The 22,077-nt window shown below is 46.6% G+C and overlaps 1 protein-coding gene across 16 annotated transcripts in view; it reads left to right on the top strand.

Annotated features, from left to right (window-relative positions):
- Positions 1-22,077, top strand: part of MAST2 (microtubule associated serine/threonine kinase 2) — a 262,907-nt gene that overhangs the window by 229,699 nt on the left and 11,131 nt on the right. For all 16 annotated transcript variants that reach the window (XM_033226564.1, XM_033226569.1, XM_033226568.1 and 13 more), the window contains 9 exons: positions 78-156; positions 3,890-4,044; positions 5,966-6,041; positions 8,977-9,186; positions 14,990-15,091; positions 18,839-18,971; positions 19,797-19,858; positions 20,118-20,203; positions 20,662-20,870. In XM_033226564.1, the coding sequence (XP_033082455.1) occupies positions 78-156; positions 3,890-4,044; positions 5,966-6,041; positions 8,977-9,186; positions 14,990-15,091; positions 18,839-18,971; positions 19,797-19,858; positions 20,118-20,203; positions 20,662-20,870 (1,112 nt within the window). The remainder of the gene's footprint in view (positions 1-77; positions 157-3,889; positions 4,045-5,965; positions 6,042-8,976; positions 9,187-14,989; positions 15,092-18,838; positions 18,972-19,796; positions 19,859-20,117; positions 20,204-20,661; positions 20,871-22,077) is intronic.

Below are 22,077 nucleotides of genomic sequence, written 5' to 3'. Positions count from 1 at the left end.
CTGATGGACAGACAGGCAGGTTGTGGGTCAGGGTGTAGTCCTGTAGAAACTGCCTAATACTTTTTTCTTGCATACAGGACTGATGGGCGACGCTGGTCTTTGGCCTCTTTGCCCTCTTCGGGATATGGAACTAACACTCCTAGCTCCACTGTCTCAGTAAGTAGCCAAATCTGTGGCCATACTTCCTTCACCCTGAGGAAGTACTTCCCTTTGGGTTATCTAGTGTTACAAAATGGTTGTCAACTTTTTCTCCAAAGTCAAACTCAAAGAGGTTGCTTAGAGATGATGCTGGGTGCAACAGAGGACTGGTGTCCCTTCCCAACCATAGCCAGCTCCATAAGTGCCTTCAGAAAGGATGACCAGTGCCCTCTCTGGGAATCAGTTACTTCTAGTGGTGGCAGAGCTTGAGGATGAACTTTTGCTTTGACAGTGAGACCAGATATGGGGGCTCCTAAGCACACTTCTCCTACTCCTCCATTCTTATTTCTAGAACTGGAACCAAGAGCAGATAGATCACCTTTCTCATATCTGAAACACTTGGTAGACTCTCCTCTCTTTTTCGCCTTTTTCTTTCAAAAAAGAAGGGAAGAGTGATTGTTATTTGATACCCAAGTTTGATGTATATGAAGCAAAAAGCTGGACCTGTCTCTAAAATGTTTCTTACGGAGAATGTTTTAGCCTAAAACACAAGAGCTATACTAATTGCTGCTATGCACAATTGACCCTTAAGTAAGCCCTCATTGAACAACCTTTTTTTTTTTTTTTGAAACAGAGTGCCACCGTTGCCCAGGCTGGAGTACAGTGGCGCAATCACGGCTCACTGCAGCTTCAACCTCCCCAGGCTCAGATGATCCTCCCACCTCAGCCTCCTGAGTAGACTGGGACTGCAGGGGCATGCCCACCCTGTAGCAGGCTAATTTTTTGTAGAGACGGGGTTTCATCATGTTTCCCAGGCTGTTCTCAAATTCCTCGGCTCAAGCCATCCATCTGCCTTGGCTTCCCAAAGTGCTTGGATTACAGGCGTGAACTACCACACCCAGCCGAGCAACTTTTTATTAAAACCACAGTTACAAGCTTGGCCAACTTCTTCTGTAAAGGGCCGAATGTAGAGTAAATGTTTTAGTCTTTGCAAGCCATACAGAAGCAGGCCGTAGACCTGCTGACCCCATCCCCATTGCTTGCAGCATTATTCAGGTCTTCCCTGCTCATTGTGTCTTTATTCCTGAATCTCGAGCAGGGAAAAGGAGTACATTTCCTCTCCCAACCTAGATATTACTATCACATTAATCCAAAGATGTCACTGGTCTTTGGCAGCTGTTAAGTTTAAGGTCTTTCCCTAATAAACATCCCCTTTTCCAAGCCGGGCGCAGTGGCTCACACCTGTAATCCCAGCACTTTGGTAGGCTGAGGCGGGCAGATCACAAGGTCAGGAGATCGAGACCATCCTGGCTAACATGGTGAAACCCTATCTCTACTAAAAATACAAAAAATTAGCTGAGCGTGGTGGCAGGCGCCTATAGTCCCAGCGGCTTGGGAGGCTGAGGCAGGTTAATCGCTTGAACCACCAGGAGGCGGAGATTGCAGTGAGTGGAGATTGCAGCGAGCCGAGATCACGCCACTGCATTCCAGCCTGGGCAACAGAGCAAGACTCCATCTCAAAAAAAAAAAAAAAGAAAAAATCTCCTTTCCCATAACTCTTTACTCAAACAAGTGATTTTTTTAGAACCAAGGTAAGTCTCATCTATGTATAAATAATCCTTTTCTGTAAATTTTAATAGACTTAACTCATTGCTCCAGCTTACTAGGATTCTTTAAAATACCAGTTTTGCCCACTGTAGTTTACACTGCCTCACTAGTTTCATGTTAGCTATAGCTGGTAAGAATACTTTTTGCAACTTTGATCCAAATCATTTATTAAAATGTGGCCAAGAAATAACCCTATGGAGACATCTCACCAGCTGTTTATAACTTCATGTATTACAGCATTCTGTGAGAGAAAATGTGCACTGTTAGCCAAAAAGAAATGCTGATTTCTCACTTGTTTATTAAGCCTGTGACAACAGAGTTGTCTCGGTGTGGTGCTTTAGCTTTGATTCTTTTTTTTTTTTTTTTTTTTTGAGGCGGAGTCTCACTCTGTCGCCCAGGCTGGAGTGCTGTGGCGCGATCTTGGCTCACTGCAAGCTCTGCCTCCCGGGTTCACGTCATTCTCCTGCCTCAGCCTCCCGAGTAGCTGGGACTACAGGCGCCCGCCACCTCACCCGGCTAGGTTTTTTGTATTTTTTAGTAGAGATGGGGTTTCACCATGTTAGCCAGGATGGTCTCGATCTCCTGACCTCGTGATCCGCCCACCTTGGCCTCCCAAAGTGCCGGGATTACAAGCGTGAGCCACCGCGCCCGGCCTAGCTTTGATTCTTAAATGGATTTAGATATTTAAACCCTGGCTCTGGAAGCAGTAGCTCAGGCCTATAATCTCAGCACTTTGGGAGGTCAGAGCAGGAGTTCCAAAAGACCAGCCTGGACAACACAGCAAGTCCCTGTCACTTTATTAAAAAAAAAAAAAAAAAGCTGGACATGGTGTCATGCACCTGCAGTTTCAGCTGCTTTGGAAGCTGAGGCATGAGGATCACTTGAGCCCAGAAGTTTGAGGCAGCAGTGAGCTATGATCACTCCACTGCACTCCAGCCAGGACAACAGAACAAAATCCTGTCTCTGGAAAAAAAAAACAAACAGGCCGGACGCAGTGGCTCACACCTGTAATCCCAGCACTTTGGGAGGCCAAGGCAGGCGGATCACCTGAGGTTGGCAGTTCCAGACCAGCCTGACCAACATGGAGAAACCCCGTCTTTATTAAAAATACAAAATTACCCAGGCGTGGTGGCACATGCCTGTAATCCCAACTACTCAGGAGGCTGAGGCAGGAGAGTCGCTTGAACCCGGGAGGCGGAGGTTGCAGTGAGCCAAGATCATGCCATTGCAGTCCAGCCTGGGCAACAAGAACAAAACTCTGTCTCAAAAAACAAAAACAAAAACCCCAGATCAGTGATCAGTTTGGTAAATAGAACTTGGGCTGACAATGTTTAACTTGCCTGTTCTCTTTGTCAGTCTTGTCAGGTAATGGGGGGAGTTCCCCAGTCTTGGGGCTGAATGGGTGCTTCAGCATTAGCTGCGCCTGAGGAAGTCCTGTGATAGCCGAGCACCCTCCCTCAGATGGCCTGTTGAGACTGGCAGTGCTGTTGTGAGGAGGGAGTCCTCAGTCACTGAGCCATGTTTAGAATTCATGAGTGTTTTCAGGTCAAGCCAAATCTTTGGGTCCAGATGTAAAAGTAATTTTCTTCCCTGCTGGATTTTCTTACCTGCTGGACACCAGGCCATAGCTGGTCTGCAGGCTATAGTTTGCTAACCCCTGGCATAATACAGTTGCCAGCTTGAGTCTGGGCGCAGCCTTTACAACCCCAGAAAAGGCACTTCTTCAGATACCAGCCAAAAGGAAACATTGCTGAGCTGCCCCCAGGGTGGCTCTCTCAAGATTGTGGAAGGGAGAACGTAAGAGGATGTTACTTGCAGCTGGGCATACCTAGAACATGTCCCAAGTGAGGAAGCATGATTTATTAACTACTTTTGCAGTTCTAAAATTCCATGAAGGTTTGGGCCCAACTCCCTGCACAACCTTTGAAGGACTCCAGTATATTGGGTTCCTCAGGGCTGAGGGCGCTGAAGGGCTGGAGAAAAACAGGATCAAGCACAGATAAGGCTAAGGGAGTGGAGGAAAGAAGACCTGCTTTGGGTTTATAGTGACTGGGAAGTTCCCTGACCATTTTCAGTCCTTCCCCATTCGTGGACTGCTCTGGCACATGTCTTTAATGCCACTTCTTGATGTTTTCCCCTCTAGTCATCATGCTCCTCACAGGAAAAGCTGCATCAGTTGCCTTTCCAGCCTACAGCTGATGAGCTGCACTTTTTGACGAAGCATTTCAGCACAGAGAGCGTACCAGATGAGGAGGGACGGCAGTCCCCAGCCATGCGGCCCCGCTCCCGGAGCCTCAGGTGAGAGTGCTGTCTACCCATTGTCCCGGTGCATGTGGATTTCAGCTTGTTTGCATAGCACAGGGGTGGGCACACTTGTGCTATAAAGGGCCAAGACAGTAAATATTTTTAGGCTTTATAGGTCATAGATCTCTGTCACATTCCTCAACTCTGCTGTTGTAGTAAGTATCCACAAATAATATATAAACTTTATTTGCAAAAAAAAAAAAAAGTATTAGGCCATAGTTGGTCTGCAGGCTGTAGTTTGCTACCCCTGGCATAATACATTGGTCAGCGTGAGTGAGTCAAGTTCAGCAAAGCCCAAGCTCTTTTTGGCTTCAGGTACAGCTCAGCCCATCACCCCAGGAGGTATTTAGCAATACTGTCAAGTGATCCCTCTTTTGTTCTGTTTAAGGGTAGTTAGCAGCAGAAATATACTTTAGATTACATCCGATAAAAGGAGAACAATGGTATCATCAATTCTGATGGTTATCTGGCTCCAGAACCCATTGGCCCTGGGTGTATGATCTAGGCCAGCTAAAAAATGTTGCTGCCCTGGGGAAGAAGCCCATTTCAAAAGCAGAATTAAATGTCCATTTGAATCTGTCTTTATTCTTATTCTGTGAATCACCTGGGCACATCTTCATCAAACCAAACAAACCTTAACAGCTGCTGATTAATTTTTGATTCTCCTTGGCGTTAGCTGGTAAGTCAGTGCCAGAATGTTAGGTTAAGGAAGATGATGGAGATTCAAATGAACATGACTTTAATGACTGAGCTCAGTATTGCAGGGTCCCTAAGAAGTAATTGATTGGCTAATATGTTCAGGGCAGGATCCCAGAGGAGCAGCAGTTCCTCCCAGAAAGAATCCCCTCAGGTAATGCTGGCACTGCACCAGGAGTGACAGGGAAGCTGGGCCAGCCCACGATGACTGGTTCAGGTTCAGAGATTGATGAAGATGGTATCTGGGGCTTCAGTGCGAAGGATCAAGCATACAAACGAGCAGGTGTGAATCTCCAGTGCCTTTCTCTTGTCTCACAGAGGAACATCTGAGTCTTGGTGGTCTCAATAACCCATGCACAGAGAAGGGTACCTTTTAGGCCAGTTGAGATTGAGAGGCCCACAGTGATGCTCAGAGAAATCCCTGGTAATTACTCTTAAGTCCTTGGTAATGTGCAGCAGTACAGCAGGCAAAACATGGCACATTCCAGGGAAGAAAGACAGTGGGACAGTTGTGGACCTAGCACATCTGAGATCATGTGTCGGGGCAGTAAACTGGGCAAGACCCACATATCCGTTCAACTGTGTGGCTCCAACTTTGAAATTTTTTAAGGAGATACAACCACACATGAGCCAGAGGGGGAGATTTAGGTTATCAGGGAAGATAATAAATTAAAGCAGAAAACATATTGGCTCCCTTCAGTAAATGACCCAGATGTATAACTCACAACAGTCTGGACTGGCCTCATTCATCCCTAAGTTAGGTCCACTGGCTGCAGCTAGTTTGGAAAAAAATGTACGTGTGCACCGTCTTCCTTTGGTTGCTTTGGTAGTTTTTTTATTTGCTTTGTTCCCAAGAATATGCTGGGGCACACCCAACCCTATTGGCCAAAACTAAGAGGACACAGAATCCTACTCTGGGGAAGGTTATCCTGGGAAAGCCACCAGTGAGCTTAGGAGTAGGTCCCTTTCTAGGTCTTTCTAGCCTGGAAGAGGTCTTTGTGAAAACCAAGCCTAGCTCCATATAGTACCATTTTTAACTGAACAAGGTACACTGAAAACTCCAGGAATAAGAAAGGCTCTAGAACTCAGTACCCATTAAGGTGGGAATATGTAGGCCGCTGAAGATGGTGGGAGGAGCAGGGTCTCTGGGGATGGCCATCTTTCTCCTTGATAGTTCCATAGCTCTAAAGTAACACAATCATTTCTTTTCTTTTTTTAGTCCTGGACGATCCCCAGTCTCCTTTGACAGTGAAATAATAATGATGAATCATGTGTACAAAGAAAGATTCCCAAAGGTAAGGATCCATTTAAAAGGAGAGTAGCAATGCCCCCCAGGGTGGCTGCCTACAGCCAGCCCCAATGGGAAGACTCTGGAGTGAGGGAATGAAGTGCTCCCTCCAGAGATAACCAAGAAGAAGGACAGAAAGTCAGCCAGGAGGCTGTGGACACAGCAACAAGGGCTTCCAGACTGCTTGAGAAGGAGACAGCAGGAAACTATGAGTTTGGAAACTGTATTTGCAGAGCCTTTGTTTCTTCACTACCCAGAAGTAGAGTTATCCAGAGGGGAATGTCAGAAAGGTATCCCACCATGTATTAAAGTGGAAAGAAAGAACTGGAGGCTTTACTTCTCACTGTGCGTATGAGGATCCATGAGTCAGGGTTCACTCATTACAGGATTTGCCCTCTGGTGGCATCGTCATTTGATAGAGATTTCTTTTTTTTTTTTTTTTTTTTTTGAGACGGAGTCTTGCTCTGTCGCCCGGGCTGGAGTGCAGTGGCCGGATCTCAGCTCACTGCAAGCTCCGCCTCCCGGGTTCACGCCATTCTCCTGCCTCAGCCTCCCGAGTAGCTGGGACTACAGGCGCCCGCCACCTCGCCCGGCTAGTTTTTTGTATTTTTAGTAGAGACGGGGTTTCACCGTGTTAGCCAGGATGGTCTCGATCTCCTGACCTCGTGATCCGCCCGTCTCGGCCTCCCAAAGTGCTGGGATTACAGGCTTGAGCCACCGCGCCCGGCCCGATAGAGATTTCTTAAGCAGCACCTCGTTACCAGGTGTCAGAGAGTACACAGACAGAAGTAGGCTGCACTGGCAAGAAGGCCAGAGAGAGCAGTAGGAGTGGGAAACAGATCTCAGAGTTGCTTGCTACCATTTGAATTTTCATTTTCAAGCAGGAAAATGCTTAGGGAGGAAAGTAGGTTGGTATCCTGAGATAGCTGAGAAGTAGCAGTCATAACTCTGCTGCTTGGCTGTGAACCTCCTTGTATATGGAACTAGGATCTTGTTTCCCATTTGCATGTCTCTTTTTCTGTTAAGAGATGGAGTCTTGCTCTGTCACCGAGGCTGGAGTGCAGTAGCGCCACCTTGGCTCACTGTAACCTCCACCTCTGGGGTTCAAACAATTCTCCTGCCTCAGCCTCCTGAGACGCTGGGACTACAGGCGTGCACCACCACGCCTGGCTAATTTTTTTTGTATTTTTAGTAGAGACAGGTTTTGCCATGTTGGCCAGACTGGTCTCGAACTCCTGACCTCAGGTGATCCACCTGCCTCAGCCTCCCAAAGTGCTGGGATTACAGGCATGAGCCACTGTACCCGGCCCCATTTGCATGTCTTTCTCAACACCACATGCCTGTACACTCTGACCTGGCCTTCTGAAGATAGGCCCTGTTCCTGACTGAGAGGGGATACTGGACTGTAGAACCTGTGCCCCATGGTCTGCTTTCCAGCTTTGGAGTGGCACTAGACAATAAGCGTGAGGAAGGAGGCAGAACAAATAGCTAGGAATTCATTTTGATGTACTTGGTGTTTATGAAGTTTGGGAGTATATAATGTTGAGAAATGTATCTCATGCTTGTCCTCCTCCTCCTCCTCCTTGTATATTAGGTGTTTTTGTAGCATTGGATGTTTGTGTTTATAGGCATGTTTCCAGTTCCTTCCTATAGGATGAACTATTGTTGGAGAAAATGTGTTAAGATTCCTTCACTTCCTTCTTTCTCCTCTACTCCCACTCTTTCACCTCTTCCTCTTTCATTCTCCACGTAGACACAGCACATACATATATATGTAAGTATACATTCACCTAAACACACACTGGAAATCAGAAATCACCACCTGGTAGCAAAAGAAATAAGGCAGAGTCTTAGATAGGCAGCTAAGAACTCATTCACAGATGTGTATTTGTCGTTTTGACATGACCGTGTGGTTAGGTCCCTAGAGGTTTGGAGTCAGACCTCCATTCTCCTTTGCTGGGGATCCAGGCCAGGGTTATGTTCCTATCCACAGTCCCCCCATTCCAACTCGCCATCTGTGACCAGACAGGTTCACTAAGCAGCTCTCCAAGCACCTGCCTAACTCCCTTGGCTCCTAAGGTTAAGTAAGAGGATCCTGAGATAAATGAAACTCTCTGACTTAAAGAACTTACCAGCCTGTAATCCCAGCACTTTGGGAGGCCGAGACGGGCGGATCACGAGGTCAGGAGATCGAGACCATCCTGGCTAACATGGTGAAACCCCGTCTCTACTAAAAATACAAAAAACTAGCCGGGCGACATGGCGGGCGCCTGTAGTCCCAGCTACTCTGGAGGCTGAGGCAGGAGAATGGCGTGAACCCGGGAGGCGGAGCTTGCAGTGAGCTGAGATCCGGCCACTGCACTCCAGCCTGGGCGGCAGAGCGAGACTCCGTCTCAAAAAAAAAAAGAACTTACCAGTTTGGAAACCAGCAGTGCCCATACACTAAGTTTACACAGTTGGGAGGTCCAGTGGAAGAATAGAGGAATGGAAACCTGTTTGCCTGGGGAAATGAAAGACTTCCCAGGGGAGACACGATACTTGAACTGAGATTAGGAGAATTAGTTTGCCAGGCGGGCTTGGCAGGATGAAAAAGCCATACACAGGGAACAGCATAAACAGACAGGCATGAAATAGCATAGTAAAGGAGGAAGATAGCAAACACTTGTGTGTCCTTACAGCAAAAGAGCTTGCCCTGAAGGGAGTTGGGGGAGATGGGCAAGGCCAGGTGAAAGAGGGCTTTGAATATAAAGCTAAGGCATCTTGACTTGACTTTATTTGAAGGTCATCTATTAATGTCTTCAGTTATCAGGTTTCCCAAATGCAGTGTAAGGAAACCAGGATCACAGGGAGCCCATTATTTTGCTATTTCCAGGTCCTTCAGGCTTAGCTCCAACTGAGCTGGGACTAGAAGGGAAGTGTGTGTTTCTTGCTTTTCTTCCCAGGCCACCGCACAAATGGAAGAACGACTAGCAGAGTTTATTTCCTCCAACACCCCAGACAGCGTGCTGCCCTTGGCGGATGGAGCCCTGAGCTTTATTCATCATCAGGTGATTGAGATGGCCCGAGACTGCCTGGATAAATCTCGGAGTGGCCTCATTACATCACAATACTTCTATGAACTTCAAGAGAATTTGGAGAAACTTGTACAAGATGTGAGTGTCCTTGTGCTGGGGTTCTGAAAAAACCTCTACCTGCTATTGGATTCATAATCCCAAGCTAGGATCAAGGTGTTAGTGGTATTCTCAGTCTTCACAGACTACTTCTTACCCACCCTCAAAGGCAGAGCTGAGGGGCTTAGATTCCTCCTCAGTCCCCTGCAATACTGAGAGAAGCCTGCTTGGTATCAAAGGAACTCACTTGTGTTCGTTTTCTAAATCCAAAGTTGTATCACTCTGCACGAAGCTCCACCATGGGTAGTACTCATAAGTATTTGACTAGGAGGTTTGCTACCCAAAGCCAAAAAGTGGCTCCAGTGGCTGTGATGGGCTTTCTTCTACTGGGAATACTGGTTTAAGCAGAGCCTTCAGACTGTTTTATCCTCAGCCAAGGGAAAACGGGTATGAGGCTTGCATGATGGGTTTAGCCATTTGCATGGAGAGTTCTCTAGTTAGGACTTACATGTTTTGAGACCTGATCCTCCCTGGTGTGAAAAAAATCTCTGGGAGGCTAAAGGTAAAGTAATCTAGAGATGACCAAGACCAAAGCACATGAGAGTTCTTAAGCACTGCTTCCTGCACTAGCGCTTCCTTTGCTGTCAGCCTCTTGATTAAGGTGGCCAGATGCCATCTCACTCAGACCACAGCGGCTCCATGTTATCCATTAATACGGTTTGGGGGAGAGAGAATGTGCCTGTCTCCCCAGAGCTCATCATGTCACTAGAGAATTTCCCAGTCCAGAACCCTTTATTACCTCCAGACCAAGACCTCTCTCTGAGTAGTACCGACTGAGCTGAGGGCCCCGGGCTGATGATCAAAAGGACATCAGTGTGTTCGTCTAGAAATAAGAAGGAGCGGGGAGTTTAAACACATTTTCAGGGAACAGTTCAATCTAGAGAAATGATTATTGTCAAGTAGTGGAAAGTTTCTCATATATAAAAAAGAGCAGATTGTTCTCAGTACCCCTGAAAGACATAATTAGTCCAGTGGGCAGGAGTTACAGGAAGAAAGAGTTTGATTTAATAGGTGAAAAAGTACTTCCTTCTACAAAAATATCTTTTTCTGATTTCAAAAGAAATATTTAAAATTAAACATTGTAGAAGTATAACTTTAGAAAGCCAGAGTCCCATGAAAATCACTGGTAGATATTTGTTTCTGTTCAAGAAAAGCTTTCTGACAGTTTTCCAGCAATGGAAAGGGGGACCCCAGAGACATTTAGGAATCGGGGATTACTGCATTCGGTAAAGGATTAATGTAGAGTAACTTCCAAGTTTCCTGGTACGTTTAAGATTTATCTTCTAAAATGCTGAAGTCAGAGCCTTGCTTAAAACCTTTAGGCATTTTCCCAGACTGACTGCTTGTGCGGTTAGGTTGTTTGATACAATAAGAAGAGCACTGAATTTGGAGCCAGTTTGTTCATCTGTTCCCTAATTTGCAAGGCCTTTGGGATGCAGAAAAGAATTCAGTGCAGGCTCTACCTTAGGAAATTTGCCATCAGTGGGGTTACAGACCCATCAACATGTACTTAATGAAAATAACAGCTATTACTACACTGAATACTTTATATGAATTCTCTCACTTCCACTGACTACAGTACAATATGATTGATGAGCACTAGAGGTAAGTAGGTTCTGAGCACAGAGAAGGATATGCTGACTCTTTGTGGAAAGTTCAGGGAAGGCTAAATCTTAAACAGGTAGGAGTTCACTGAAGCTAGGAAAAAGCATGAACAACCTCTTGCTTGGGCACAGTGCTCATGCCTGTAATCCCAGCTCTTTGGGAGGCCAGGGTGGGAGGATCACTTGAGCCCACGAGCTTGAGACCAGCCTGGGCAACAAAGTGAGACCCCCTCTCTACACTAGCCAGCCATGGTGGCATGCACCTGTAATCCAAGCTACTCAGGAGGCTGAGGTGGGAGGATTGCCTGAGCCCTGGAGGTCAAGGCTGCAGTGAGCTGTAATTGTGCCACTGTACTCCAGCCCGAATGACAGGGTGAGGCCCTGTCTCTTAATAAATAAATAACTAACCTCTCAAAGGTGTAAAGAAACTTGGTACATTCCAGAAATTGCAGATGAAGTAGTTTGCATAACTACAGTAAAAGATGCCCATAGTGGAGCCGGGCGTGGTGGCCCAAGCTGTAATCCCAGCACTTTGGTAGGCCGAGGCAGGCGGATCACCTGAGGTCGGGAGTTCAAGACCGGCCTGACGACCAACATGGAGAAAACCCTGGCTCTACAAAAAATACAAAATTAGCTGAGCATGGTGGCATATGCCTGTAATCCCAGCTACTAGAGAGGCTGAGACAGGAGAATTGCTTGAACCCGGAGGTGGAGGTTGTGGTGAACCAAGATAACACCATTGCACTCTGGCCTGGGCAACAAGAGCGAAACTCTGTCTCAAAAAAAAAAAAAAAAAGAAAGAAAGAAAGAAAGAAAGAAAGACACCCACAGGGGAAAAACTGGCAGATAATTTTTTTTTTTTTAAGATGGAGTCTTACTCTGTCACCCAGCCTGTAGTGCAGTGGCACTATCTTGGCTCATTGCAACCTCCACCTGCCAGGTTCAAGCAATTCTCCTGCCTCAGCCTCCCTAGCAGATGAGATTACAGGTGTCTGCCACCATGCCCAGCTAACTGTTGTATTTTTAGTAGAGACAGGGTTTCACCATGTTGACCAGGCTGGTCTCAAACTCCTGATCTCAAGGGATCCCCCTGCCTCGGCCTCTCAAAGTGCTGGGATTACAGGTGTGAGCCACTGCGCCTGACCTGCTGGCAGATGAATTTGAAGAGTTGGACTGGGGTCCAGATGCTGAAGGACCTTGTGAGGAGCTTAGATTGTATCATGAAGGCAGTGGGTATCATCCAGTGTGACAAACTGAAAAATGACCTGATCCGATTTTAGAATAATAAAAATCAGTAACATTTATGGAGTACTTAATACATGCTAGACACTACATTACCTCGTTTAATTTATCTGATGAAATCTTCACGACCCTGTGAGGAAGGTACTTAATATTATTTCCTAAATTTACAGATGAGGAAACTAAGTTAGCTCAAGATAACTTATTTTTTTAAGTAGCAAAACCAGGACCCAGTCCCAGGTTTGGCTTATTCCAGAGCTTGAGATCATACATTTTCACACAGTCAACAAACACTGACTGACATCTGCTGTATAGGAGGCATCCTGCTAGGCTTAGCATTTGAGGAAAGAAAAAGGGCCAGGCGCGGTGGCTCACGCCTGTAATCCCAGCACTTTGGGAGACTGAGGCAGGCAGATCACCTGAGGTTGGGAGTTCCAGACCAGCCTGACCAACATGGAGAAACCCCCATCTCTACTAAAAATACAAAATTAGCTGGGCATGGTGACACATGCCTGTAATCCCAGCTACTCGGGAGGCTGAAGCAGGAGAATCGCTTGAACCTCGGAGGCAGAGGTTGTGGTGAGCCAAGATCGAGCCATTGCACTCCAGCCTGGGCAATAAAAATGAAACTCTGTCTCAAAAAAAAAGAAAAAAGAAAAAGACACAGAGCCTCTTTACTCACTAGGCCCAGCAGTGTAGCTGTAGAGACAGACAGCCCGTTATGAAACAGCGTGACAGTACCATGTGGTATGCACGAACAGCCAGGAGAACGTGTTAAAGACAGCAATTACTTCTTTTTCTTCACATGTGTATGTATATGTGTGTTGGGAATAGGAGACAGATTTTAAAAGAATAAATGGGGTTTCACCAATCGCTCATCCTTTCTCTTCATTTCATAACCAATACTTAAAAAAAAGAAAAGTCCTCATTTACTGTTTTTCTTTCCTTGTATCCTATTTACTACTCAATCTTCTGCCTTTCGGTTTCCCTTCCCACCTTACCAAAACTGTTCAGGCAAAATTCATCAAGGAACTCACTGTCCAATTGCCAAATCCTGTGTCTGCTTTCAGTTCCCATCTTCTGCCACCTCTCTGTGGAGCACAGTGGATACTTCCTAAACCCCCTTCCCCACTTGTCAATTCACCGTTCTCACCAGTCTTGCTGCCTCTTCACAAGTTCCTTTGCTGCCCACCTCTTCATACTGGTGTGTCACAGGGCACCATCCTGCATGCCTGTTCTCCCCTTTCCCCTTCCTCCACTCTCTCTCTGATGTCTTGCCACCTGCTCCCGTGTCTTCAGTTGTCATCTCTATGCTGAGGACTTCCACATGTGGCTGCCACTCTTACTGTTCTCCTAAGCTTCAGATCAGTGCACCCAGCTGCCTGGTGGACTCCTCCACTTTGACTTCCCCATATTGGTTCTTATTCTTTGGTTACACGTAATAGAAATCTGACTCAGAATAGTTTTAAACAGTAAAGGGAAACATTATAAGAGTAAAAGGGGTAGGTCTTAGAGAATTGAAGCGAGGGATATAACCAGGCCTTAAGAAGGAACCAGAACTAGAAACCAGAAGCTCGGGAAGTCTTCATTCTTTCTTTTCCTGTATGTATCTTTTCTGTCTCCGTGGTAGGTACAGCCATCCCTTGTCACAGTTCTCAAACAGTTTCTGCCACACTGATGTTAACAATTGTCTTTCTGTCCTTTTTTAAATTCCTAGGAAAGTGATCCTCCCTGGTCAGCTGTTAGAGGTGGGAGGGAAGGTGCAGACACACAGTACAAATGTGGCTCCTAGAAACCAGAGCAGTTCTCAGGGAAAAAGAGAAAGGCCTCTGGACCAAGCAGATACCCAAGAGACTCTCTCATATAGGTGCCTGAAACTCTACACGCCCAGAACTGAGCTTATCTTTTCTGCCTAGCTGTTCTTTCTCTAAAACCAAATGCAGTACATTCTTTACCTATCACCTAAATGGCTTCTTATAGTTACTATTTCACGTATTCATTGAAATTTTCCTAAAATTGAAGTTAGAGTTGCCTTCTGTTTGTGCTGCTTTCACCCTTACCTGCTTTGGTAGTAGCCCACGCCTTTCCCTTTGTCTGCATTCTTCTGCCTTGACCCACGCCTTTTTCTATTTATTTATTTATTTATTTATTTTTGAGACGGAATCTTGCTCTGTTGCCCAGGCTGGAGTGCAGGGACGCCATCTCAGCTCACTGCAAGCTCCGCCCCCCAGGTTCATGCCATTCTGCCTCAGCCTCCCAAGTAGCTGGGACTATAGGCACCCGCCACCACGCCTGGCTAATTTTTTTGTATTTTTAGTAGAGACGGGGTTTCACTGTGTTCGCCAGGATGGTCTTTATCTCCTGACTTCGTGATCCTCCTGCCTCGGCCTCCCAAAGTGTTGGGATTACAGGCGTGAGCCACCGCACCCAGCCGACCTATGTCTTTTTCATCTGAATTATTAGAGTTGCCTGCTAATGGGTTTTCCTGCATTTAGGCTTGCCCTCTTTAGTGTACCCTCTACACTGCAGCCAGAGTGATCCTTCTGAAGTACCTTTCTGGTCATATCACCCTCAGCTTTGAGGTCTTTCTACTCCTTACAGTCTAGAGTGGAAAGTGAACATCAGTGAAGGCGCCATTGAGAGTTGCCCCTTGAGCTGGGGTCTGCAGGGTAAGTGAGGCTTGTTGGATGGAGGAGCAGGTACAGCTGTATGTCTGTGTGGCATTTCTTGGTGTCATGTAGTGTTCTAAAGCTCAAATGGTTCCCTATGAGCCACTCGCTCCCTCTCACAGCCAGCCAGCCTTCTCTGAGTTCCTTGCTTGGCGGAGCTCTCTGTGCTACCGAATTGTTTCTCCCTGGATTCAGCTCTGCCCAGTCTGGTCCTGCTTAGCCCAGCCACACTGGGCCAATAGATTGCTTAAGCAACCCTTCTTTTTTCTATAGGCTCATGAGCGCTCAGAGAGCTCAGAAGTGGCTTTTGTGATGCAGCTGGTGAAAAAGCTGATGATTGTCATTGCCCGCCCAGCACGTCTCCTGGAATGCCTGGTGAGTGGACTCTAGGAAAGTCGGGTGGGCAGATTTGGAGGAGGGCTATGGAGGAAGTATCCTGGTGACAGCAGAACCGTGGTGGTAACCACTGCCATTTCTGTCGCTTAGGTCCTTATTTAAATATAATTTGCCACCAGTGGGAGACTAAACAGATTTTTGTGAGGACAAATGTATGGTCCTGAGGGGATGTGGCAGGGAGAAGTATTAGTCTAGCCCACCCTCACATGATCCGGGCTCACCTCAGTGGGGGCCTTGGGGTTGAGGAGCGTCAGGAGCGTAGCCCAGTTTAGTTTGCACAAGTTGAGTCCTTCATTTAATTTTCAGCAAACTTGACTGAGTACCTACTTCGTGCTAGACACTGGAGATACAGACATGAATAAAGCACAGTCTCTGATCTTGGGATGTTTCCTCTACAGTGGAGTTGGGAAGCATAGGCATGAGGACATGTAAATAGTAATTACAGTACTGCAAGAAGTGTTACAGTTGAGGTCAGTACGCAATGCAACGGGAACCTGGAAAAGGAAGTGCTTTAGTCTTCCTGGAAGGAACAGTCAGTGAATGCTCCCCTGGGGGATATGAGGCTTATTCAGCAAACTGAAGGATGAGTCTGTTTCCCAGATAGAGAGCATGGGAAGGGGCATTCAGTGCAGCACAGGGTGGGTTTGAAGAAGTGCTGAGGATCCAGTTTCAGCTTTCTACTTATGGCTAGCCAATTTTCCCAGCACCATTTATTAAATAGGGAATCCTTTCCCCATTTCTTGTTTCTCTCAGGTTTGTCAAAGATCAGATGGCTGTAGATGTGTGGTATTATTTCTGAGGACTCTGTTCTGTTCCATTGGTCTATATCTCTGTTGTGGTACCAGTACCATGCTGTTTTGGTTACTGTAGCCTGTAGTATAGATTGAAGTCAGGTAGCGTGACGCCTCCAGCTTTGTCCTTTTGACTTAGGATTGTCTTGGCAATGCGGGCTCTTTTTTGGTTCCATATGAACTTTAAAGCCGTTTTTTCCAATTCTGTGAACTGGATCCTTTCCTTACCCCTTATACGAAAATTAATTCAAGATGGATTAGAGACTTAAATGTTAGACCTAATACCATAAAACCCTAGAAGAAAATCTAGGTAGTACCATTCAGGACATAGGCATGGGCAAGGACTTCATGTCTAAAACACCAAAAGCAACGGCAGCAAAAGCAAAAATTGACACATGGGATCTAATTAAACTAAAGAGCTTTTGCACAGCCAAAGAAACTACCATCAGAGTGAACAGGCAACCTACAGAATGGGAAAAAATTTTTGCAACCTACTCATCTGACAAAGGGCTAATATCCAGAATCTACCAAGAACTCAAACAAATATACAAGAAAAAAGCAAACAACCCCATCAAAAAGTGGGGAAAGGATATGAACAGACATTTCTCAAAAGAAGACATCCATACAGCCAACAGACACATGAAAAAATGCTCATCATCACTGGCCATCAGAGAAATGCAAATCAAAACCACAATGAGATACCATCTCACACCAGTTAGAATGGCAATCATTAAGAAGTCAGGAAACAACAGGTGTTGGAGAGGATGTGGAGAAATAGGAACACTTTTACACTGTTGGTGGGATTGTAAACTAGTTCAACCATTATGGAAAACAGTATGGCGATTCCTCAAGGATCTAGAACTAGATGTACCATATGACCCAGCCATCCCACTACTGGGTATATACCCAAAGGATTATAAATTACTCTACTACAAAGACACATGCACACGTTGTTTATTGCGGCACTATTCACAATAGCAAAGACTTGGAATCAACCCAAATGTCCATCTGTGACAGACTGGATTAAGAAAATGTGGCACATATACACCATGGAATACTATGCAGCCATCAAAAAGGATGAGTTTGCGTCCTTTGTAGGGACATGGATGCAGCTGGAAACCATCATTCTTAGCAAACTATCACAAGGAGAGAAAACCAAACACCGCATGTTCTCACTCATAGGTGGGAACTGAACAATGAGATCACTTGGACTCGGGAAGGGGAACATCACACACTGGGGCCTATCATGGGGAGGGGGGAGGAGGGAGGGATTGCATTGGGGAGTTATACATGATATAAACGTCATGCACATGTACCCTAGAACTTAAAGTATAATAAAAAAAAAAAAAAAAAAAAAAAAAAAAGTGCTGAGGGGTAAGCCTGGAAGGTAGGGCTGTGACAGGGTCATGGAGGGTGTCGGGTTCTCGGCTCTGGAGTTTTGCATTACCCTTACGGCCACTTGGAGGCACCAGGAAGTTTAGGTAAGAATGTGACATGGCCACATTTACTTTTTCTTAAACAGTATTATTAAGGTATAATTTTCATACAATAAAGTATATCCCTTTGATGGTACAGTTCGTTGAGATTTAACAGTATACACTTGTAGAATCATGGCCACAGCTGATAGAGAATATTTCTATCATTTAAGTTCCCTTGTGCCCCTTTGGAGTCAGTCCCCTCTTCCTCCTGCTCCCAGATAATAACTTACCTGCTTTGTTTCACTAGGGATGGGTTTGCCTTTTGTACAGTTTCCTGGAAATGAAACCATGTTTCTGTGTGGTTTCTGTAGTATGTTCTGACTTCTTTCACTCAGCATGTTTGTAGAAATTCATACATGTTGTTGCATTATCAGTAATCGGTTCCTATTTATTTCTGTGTAAATATTATATCAGATTTAGTCCTAAGAAAGATTACTTCGGCTGCAACATGGATAGTGAATTGGAAGAGAGGCCAGGATGAGCCAGGGACATCAGGGCAGAGGTGCTCAAAGCAATTCATGTGAGATGGGGTGGCCAGAACGCAGACAATGAATGGTAGGATAACAGAGAGAAAGAGGTGGATTAGAGGGGTGTTTATGAGAGAGACATTCTGACCAAATAGGAGCTAAGGAAGAATAAGAAGTTAAAAGGGCTTCCAGGTCTGGCTTAGGTTATATCCAGATAGGTACAGTTCTCCAAAACAGTGAGACCACAGGGAATGAGAACAGAGTTCAGAGCAGAGGCTAGTGCTGTGATAGAGCAGAAAGCCTCTCCCTCAAGAACATGAAGTCCCTGGCTAAGCAGGGGCTTGGAGTCAGACCTGGGCTGAATGCTGGTTTTCTGTTCCTTCCTACCTCTGTGATTATGGACAAATCAGTGCATCCCTGCGAGCCTTGATTTCCTCAGTGAGGTCAAAGAGTTGCTAGAAGGTTTAACCCAGTGTGTGGCACTTAGTAGGCACTCAGTTATTATGTACAGACAAGGACTGTGCTTTTCAATGGATCTCTAGCCTCTAACACACAGGAGGTGCCCAGTAAATATTTGAAGGTATGAATGCACCAGTAGGGCTGTGCCAAAGCTCTTATGAGTCATAATTGAGTGTGTGCCAGGACTGCTATGGACTGGGCATCTGAATACACCAGACAGTGCCAACTGGCTGATGTGAGGCATGGGACCAGATCAATAGGCTGAGCTCTCTTTAGAGTAAAACCTCTAGTTCTTATTGCCAGGAAGATAGCATATGCTGAGTATGTCCAATCTGGAGGTGACCTGTAAGACATCTTCGTCCCCTTTCCTGTGATCCCTGAATCATGTTATTTCTGAATATTGAGGGGTGGGAGTGTCCTGTCACAGAGAAAGTCTTGTTCATCTCAGTCTACTATATGCTCTAAAACCAAAGAGGCCAGCAGCTTTCGCTTCTGTCTGTCACCACTGACTACCTCTCTCCCTTGGTACAGGAGTTTGACCCTGAAGAGTTCTACCACCTATTAGAAGCAGCTGAGGGCCACGCCAAAGAGGGACAAGGGATGAAATGTGACATTCCCCGCTACATCGTTAGCCAGCTGGGCCTCACACGGGACCCCCTAGAGGGTGAGCATACTGCCTGGTGGCTGCAAAGGGGCCCCACCGCTGCTGGCAAGCTCTGACAGCAGGGAAGCTGCTTGGAGAAGAGACTTAGCTTGGACATGGACACAACATGGCCCCGGGGGCCTCAGGAATTTAGGATATACACTGTGATCTCTGTGACAAAACAGTCTTTCCTTTGGAACTGCCGTTCACATCTGCCTGGTAGATCCCAGCCTAGATTGCATCGGCCCGGCTGAGTTGCATTTAGAACCTCAGTTTCAAAGAGGTCAACAACAGAGAGCCACAATCACATTTGCAAAAATGGTCACCTCCTCTGCAACTCTCTTGCCTCTCCTCTTGACCACCTTACAGGTCTTCCTGTGTCTTTAGGGTGGTCCAACACAGGGCTTCAGAGGATACCGCCATTCTTCTGGGCTTCCTGCTGAACCCCTGCAGCAACCGTGGGCTTCCAAGTCCCTGGTCTGTAGATATCCTGCTTCTGCCTTCTATGCTTCCCAGCCCCATCCAGTGAAGCAGTCTTGGCCAGCAGGATGGGAACTAGTAACCCAGTTTCAGGTCCTGTTTTCCAGGAAATGTCCCAAGTTTATAGAATTTGCCAGGCCCTGTGAATGGCAATGGACTTCTGGAAATGGGAGTAGCAGTAGGATTTGGCTTGTTTCCTGATCCAAAAGCTGGGACTACATTGGGTATAGTGCCATGGGACTGAATTTACGTCCTAGGCTGATACAAAAAGCATTAATGCCTACCCTACATGCACCTGTTGTGTGATCTGCTGAGATACCTGACATTGCCACGCACTCTTCTCTTGTGTCTTTGTTTTGTTTCCAGAAATGGCCCAGTTGAGCAGCTGTGACAGTCCTGACACTCCAGAGACAGATGATTCTATTGAGGTAAAAAGCCTGAGCTCCTGCCCCATTCCTGGAGCCTGGGCCCTACGAAGCAAAGAGCTATAAGTTCTCTTTAAGAGAATATCTGAAGAAGGGATGGGGGAATTGGTGACAGCAAACACTGAGAAGTCATTCTACTCCCAGAAGAATGGGCAGGAGACTGCGCTAGAGCTAAGAGCTGAGAACACTAGAGCCACAGCTTCTGCAAGGATATGGGCTCTGAGAAGCATGCCTGTCTCCTGCCTTTTCCCTTGTCTTCCAGGGCCGTGGGGCATCTCTGCCATCTAAAAAGACACCCTCTGAAGAGGACTTTGAGACCATTAAGCTCATCAGCAATGGCGCCTATGGGTAAAGGCAGGGGTCAGGGTGTGGCCAGGACTGAAGCCAGGTCAGCCTTTGATCTCGTCGATGTGAGAGTGTATGCTGCTCAGTCCTCTGGGCAGATGCCTCGGGGTGGACCTTCTCACTCCCAGAAGCCTCCTGGGTGGGCAGGAGTTCAGATTCCTCTGACATCGATCATTGTTCCTTTCCTAGACAAGATTCCCACACCTCTTATTACCATGCATCCTCCTCTCCCTGAGCTCTGGGGAAGCATTGAGCCGTGTCATCAGGACATGGTCTGTCAGAAAGTTTAAGAGTTCTGTGGGCCAGGGGGTCCCAGAGTCTTCTCATTGGTATGCATGCCCCTGCCCCTGCCCTCTTGTTCTGTGCATTAATTAAGGTGTGAGAGAAGGCAGTTTGGGTGGCAGAGAGCACAGCTCTGGTGCTGAGGGTCCATGGGGGATGGGCTGGACTGTGTTTCCCAGGGCTGTATTCCTGGTGCGGCACAAGTCCACCCGGCAGCGCTTTGCCATGAAGAAGATCAACAAGCAGAACCTGATCCTACGGAACCAGATCCAGCAGGCCTTCGTGGAGCGTGACATACTGACTTTCGCTGAGAACCCCTTTGTGGTCAGCATGTTCTGCTCCTTTGAGACCAAGCGCCACTTGTGCATGGTGATGGAGTATGTTGAAGGTACTGAGGCAAAGGTGGCCTGGCATGGAGGCCAAGGCACAATCTGAGCCTTAAACAGGGACCAGCAGCTTTTTTACAGAGGTGAAGTTTCAGGGCCCAGCTTTCCAGTCCACCTTTGGCATTGGTTTCTGCCTCAGGATCACAGAGACCATTTGGCCACGGTGGGCACAGAGCTCCCTGCCTCTGCCATGAGAGGCACTCTGGGATAGGAAGTAGCAGGCCAGCAGCTATAGAATCCTGCACCCCAAAGCCTGCACTCTCTCTACTGCTGGTATCAGACAGCAACAGAGGAGGCAGCAGAGCTGCAAAAGCCCAAGATTGGGTGCTCGGAGGATTGCATCTGGACCCTCAGAAGAAAGGAAAGCCATTAATTACCCTGACTGGCTTGCAAAGGGGTAATTTAAAACCCGTAAAACCATGCAAAATGCTCTGTGAGTAGAACAGAAGAGCAACGTGGGCCATAGTTCTGGAGAGAGGCAGCGGCTTTGCCGGTGGCCTTCCTTCTCACCTTCTTACTGTGTGTGCAGCCTCCCAAGATATTGCGCCTAGTCTTGAAGCTGAAGCTGAAAAAAAACTGTCCTTTAGTGTTTACTAGGTACATGCTGGGAGTTCACAGTGTTACTTTACTCAGAAACTAAAAGCCAGTAAGAAGGAAGTAACATGAACAAATGTTAATGTCTCAGCCAGATGTGTTTACACTATGCAGTATTCCTGTCCTAAAATATTAGGCTGGTACAAAAATAATGGCATTTTTGCCATTACTTTTAATAAAAATCTGGGTTCCTTCCCTCTCTGGCCTGAAAAATGTCCATGACAGCTATCAGCAGATTCACTTTACTTTGCGCCCCGGTCCATACCCTGTGTATTAGTCCATTTTCATGCTGCTAATAAAGGCATACCAGAGACTGCGCAATTTACAAAAGAAAGAGGTTTAATGGACTTGTAGTTCCATGTGGTTGAGGAGGCCTCACAATCACGGCAGAAGGTGAAAGGCATGTCTCACATGGCGGCAGACGAGAGAGAGCTTGTGCAGGGAAACTCCCCTTTATAAAACCATCAGCTCAGCCAGGCATGGTGGCTCATGCCTGTAATCCCAGCACTTTGGGAGGCTGAGCCAGGCAGATCACCTGAGGTCAGGAATTCAAGACCAACCTGACCAACATGGCGAAACCCCATCTCTACCAAAAAAATGCAAAAATTAGCTGGG

Source organism: Trachypithecus francoisi, unplaced genomic scaffold, assembly GCF_009764315.1.
Source record: "Trachypithecus francoisi isolate TF-2019V2 unplaced genomic scaffold, Tfra_2.0 Lachesis_group12, whole genome shotgun sequence".
In the NCBI taxonomy this organism is placed as follows: Eukaryota; Metazoa; Chordata; class Mammalia; order Primates; family Cercopithecidae; genus Trachypithecus; species Trachypithecus francoisi.
This window is presented reverse-complemented; position numbering and strand designations above follow the sequence as displayed.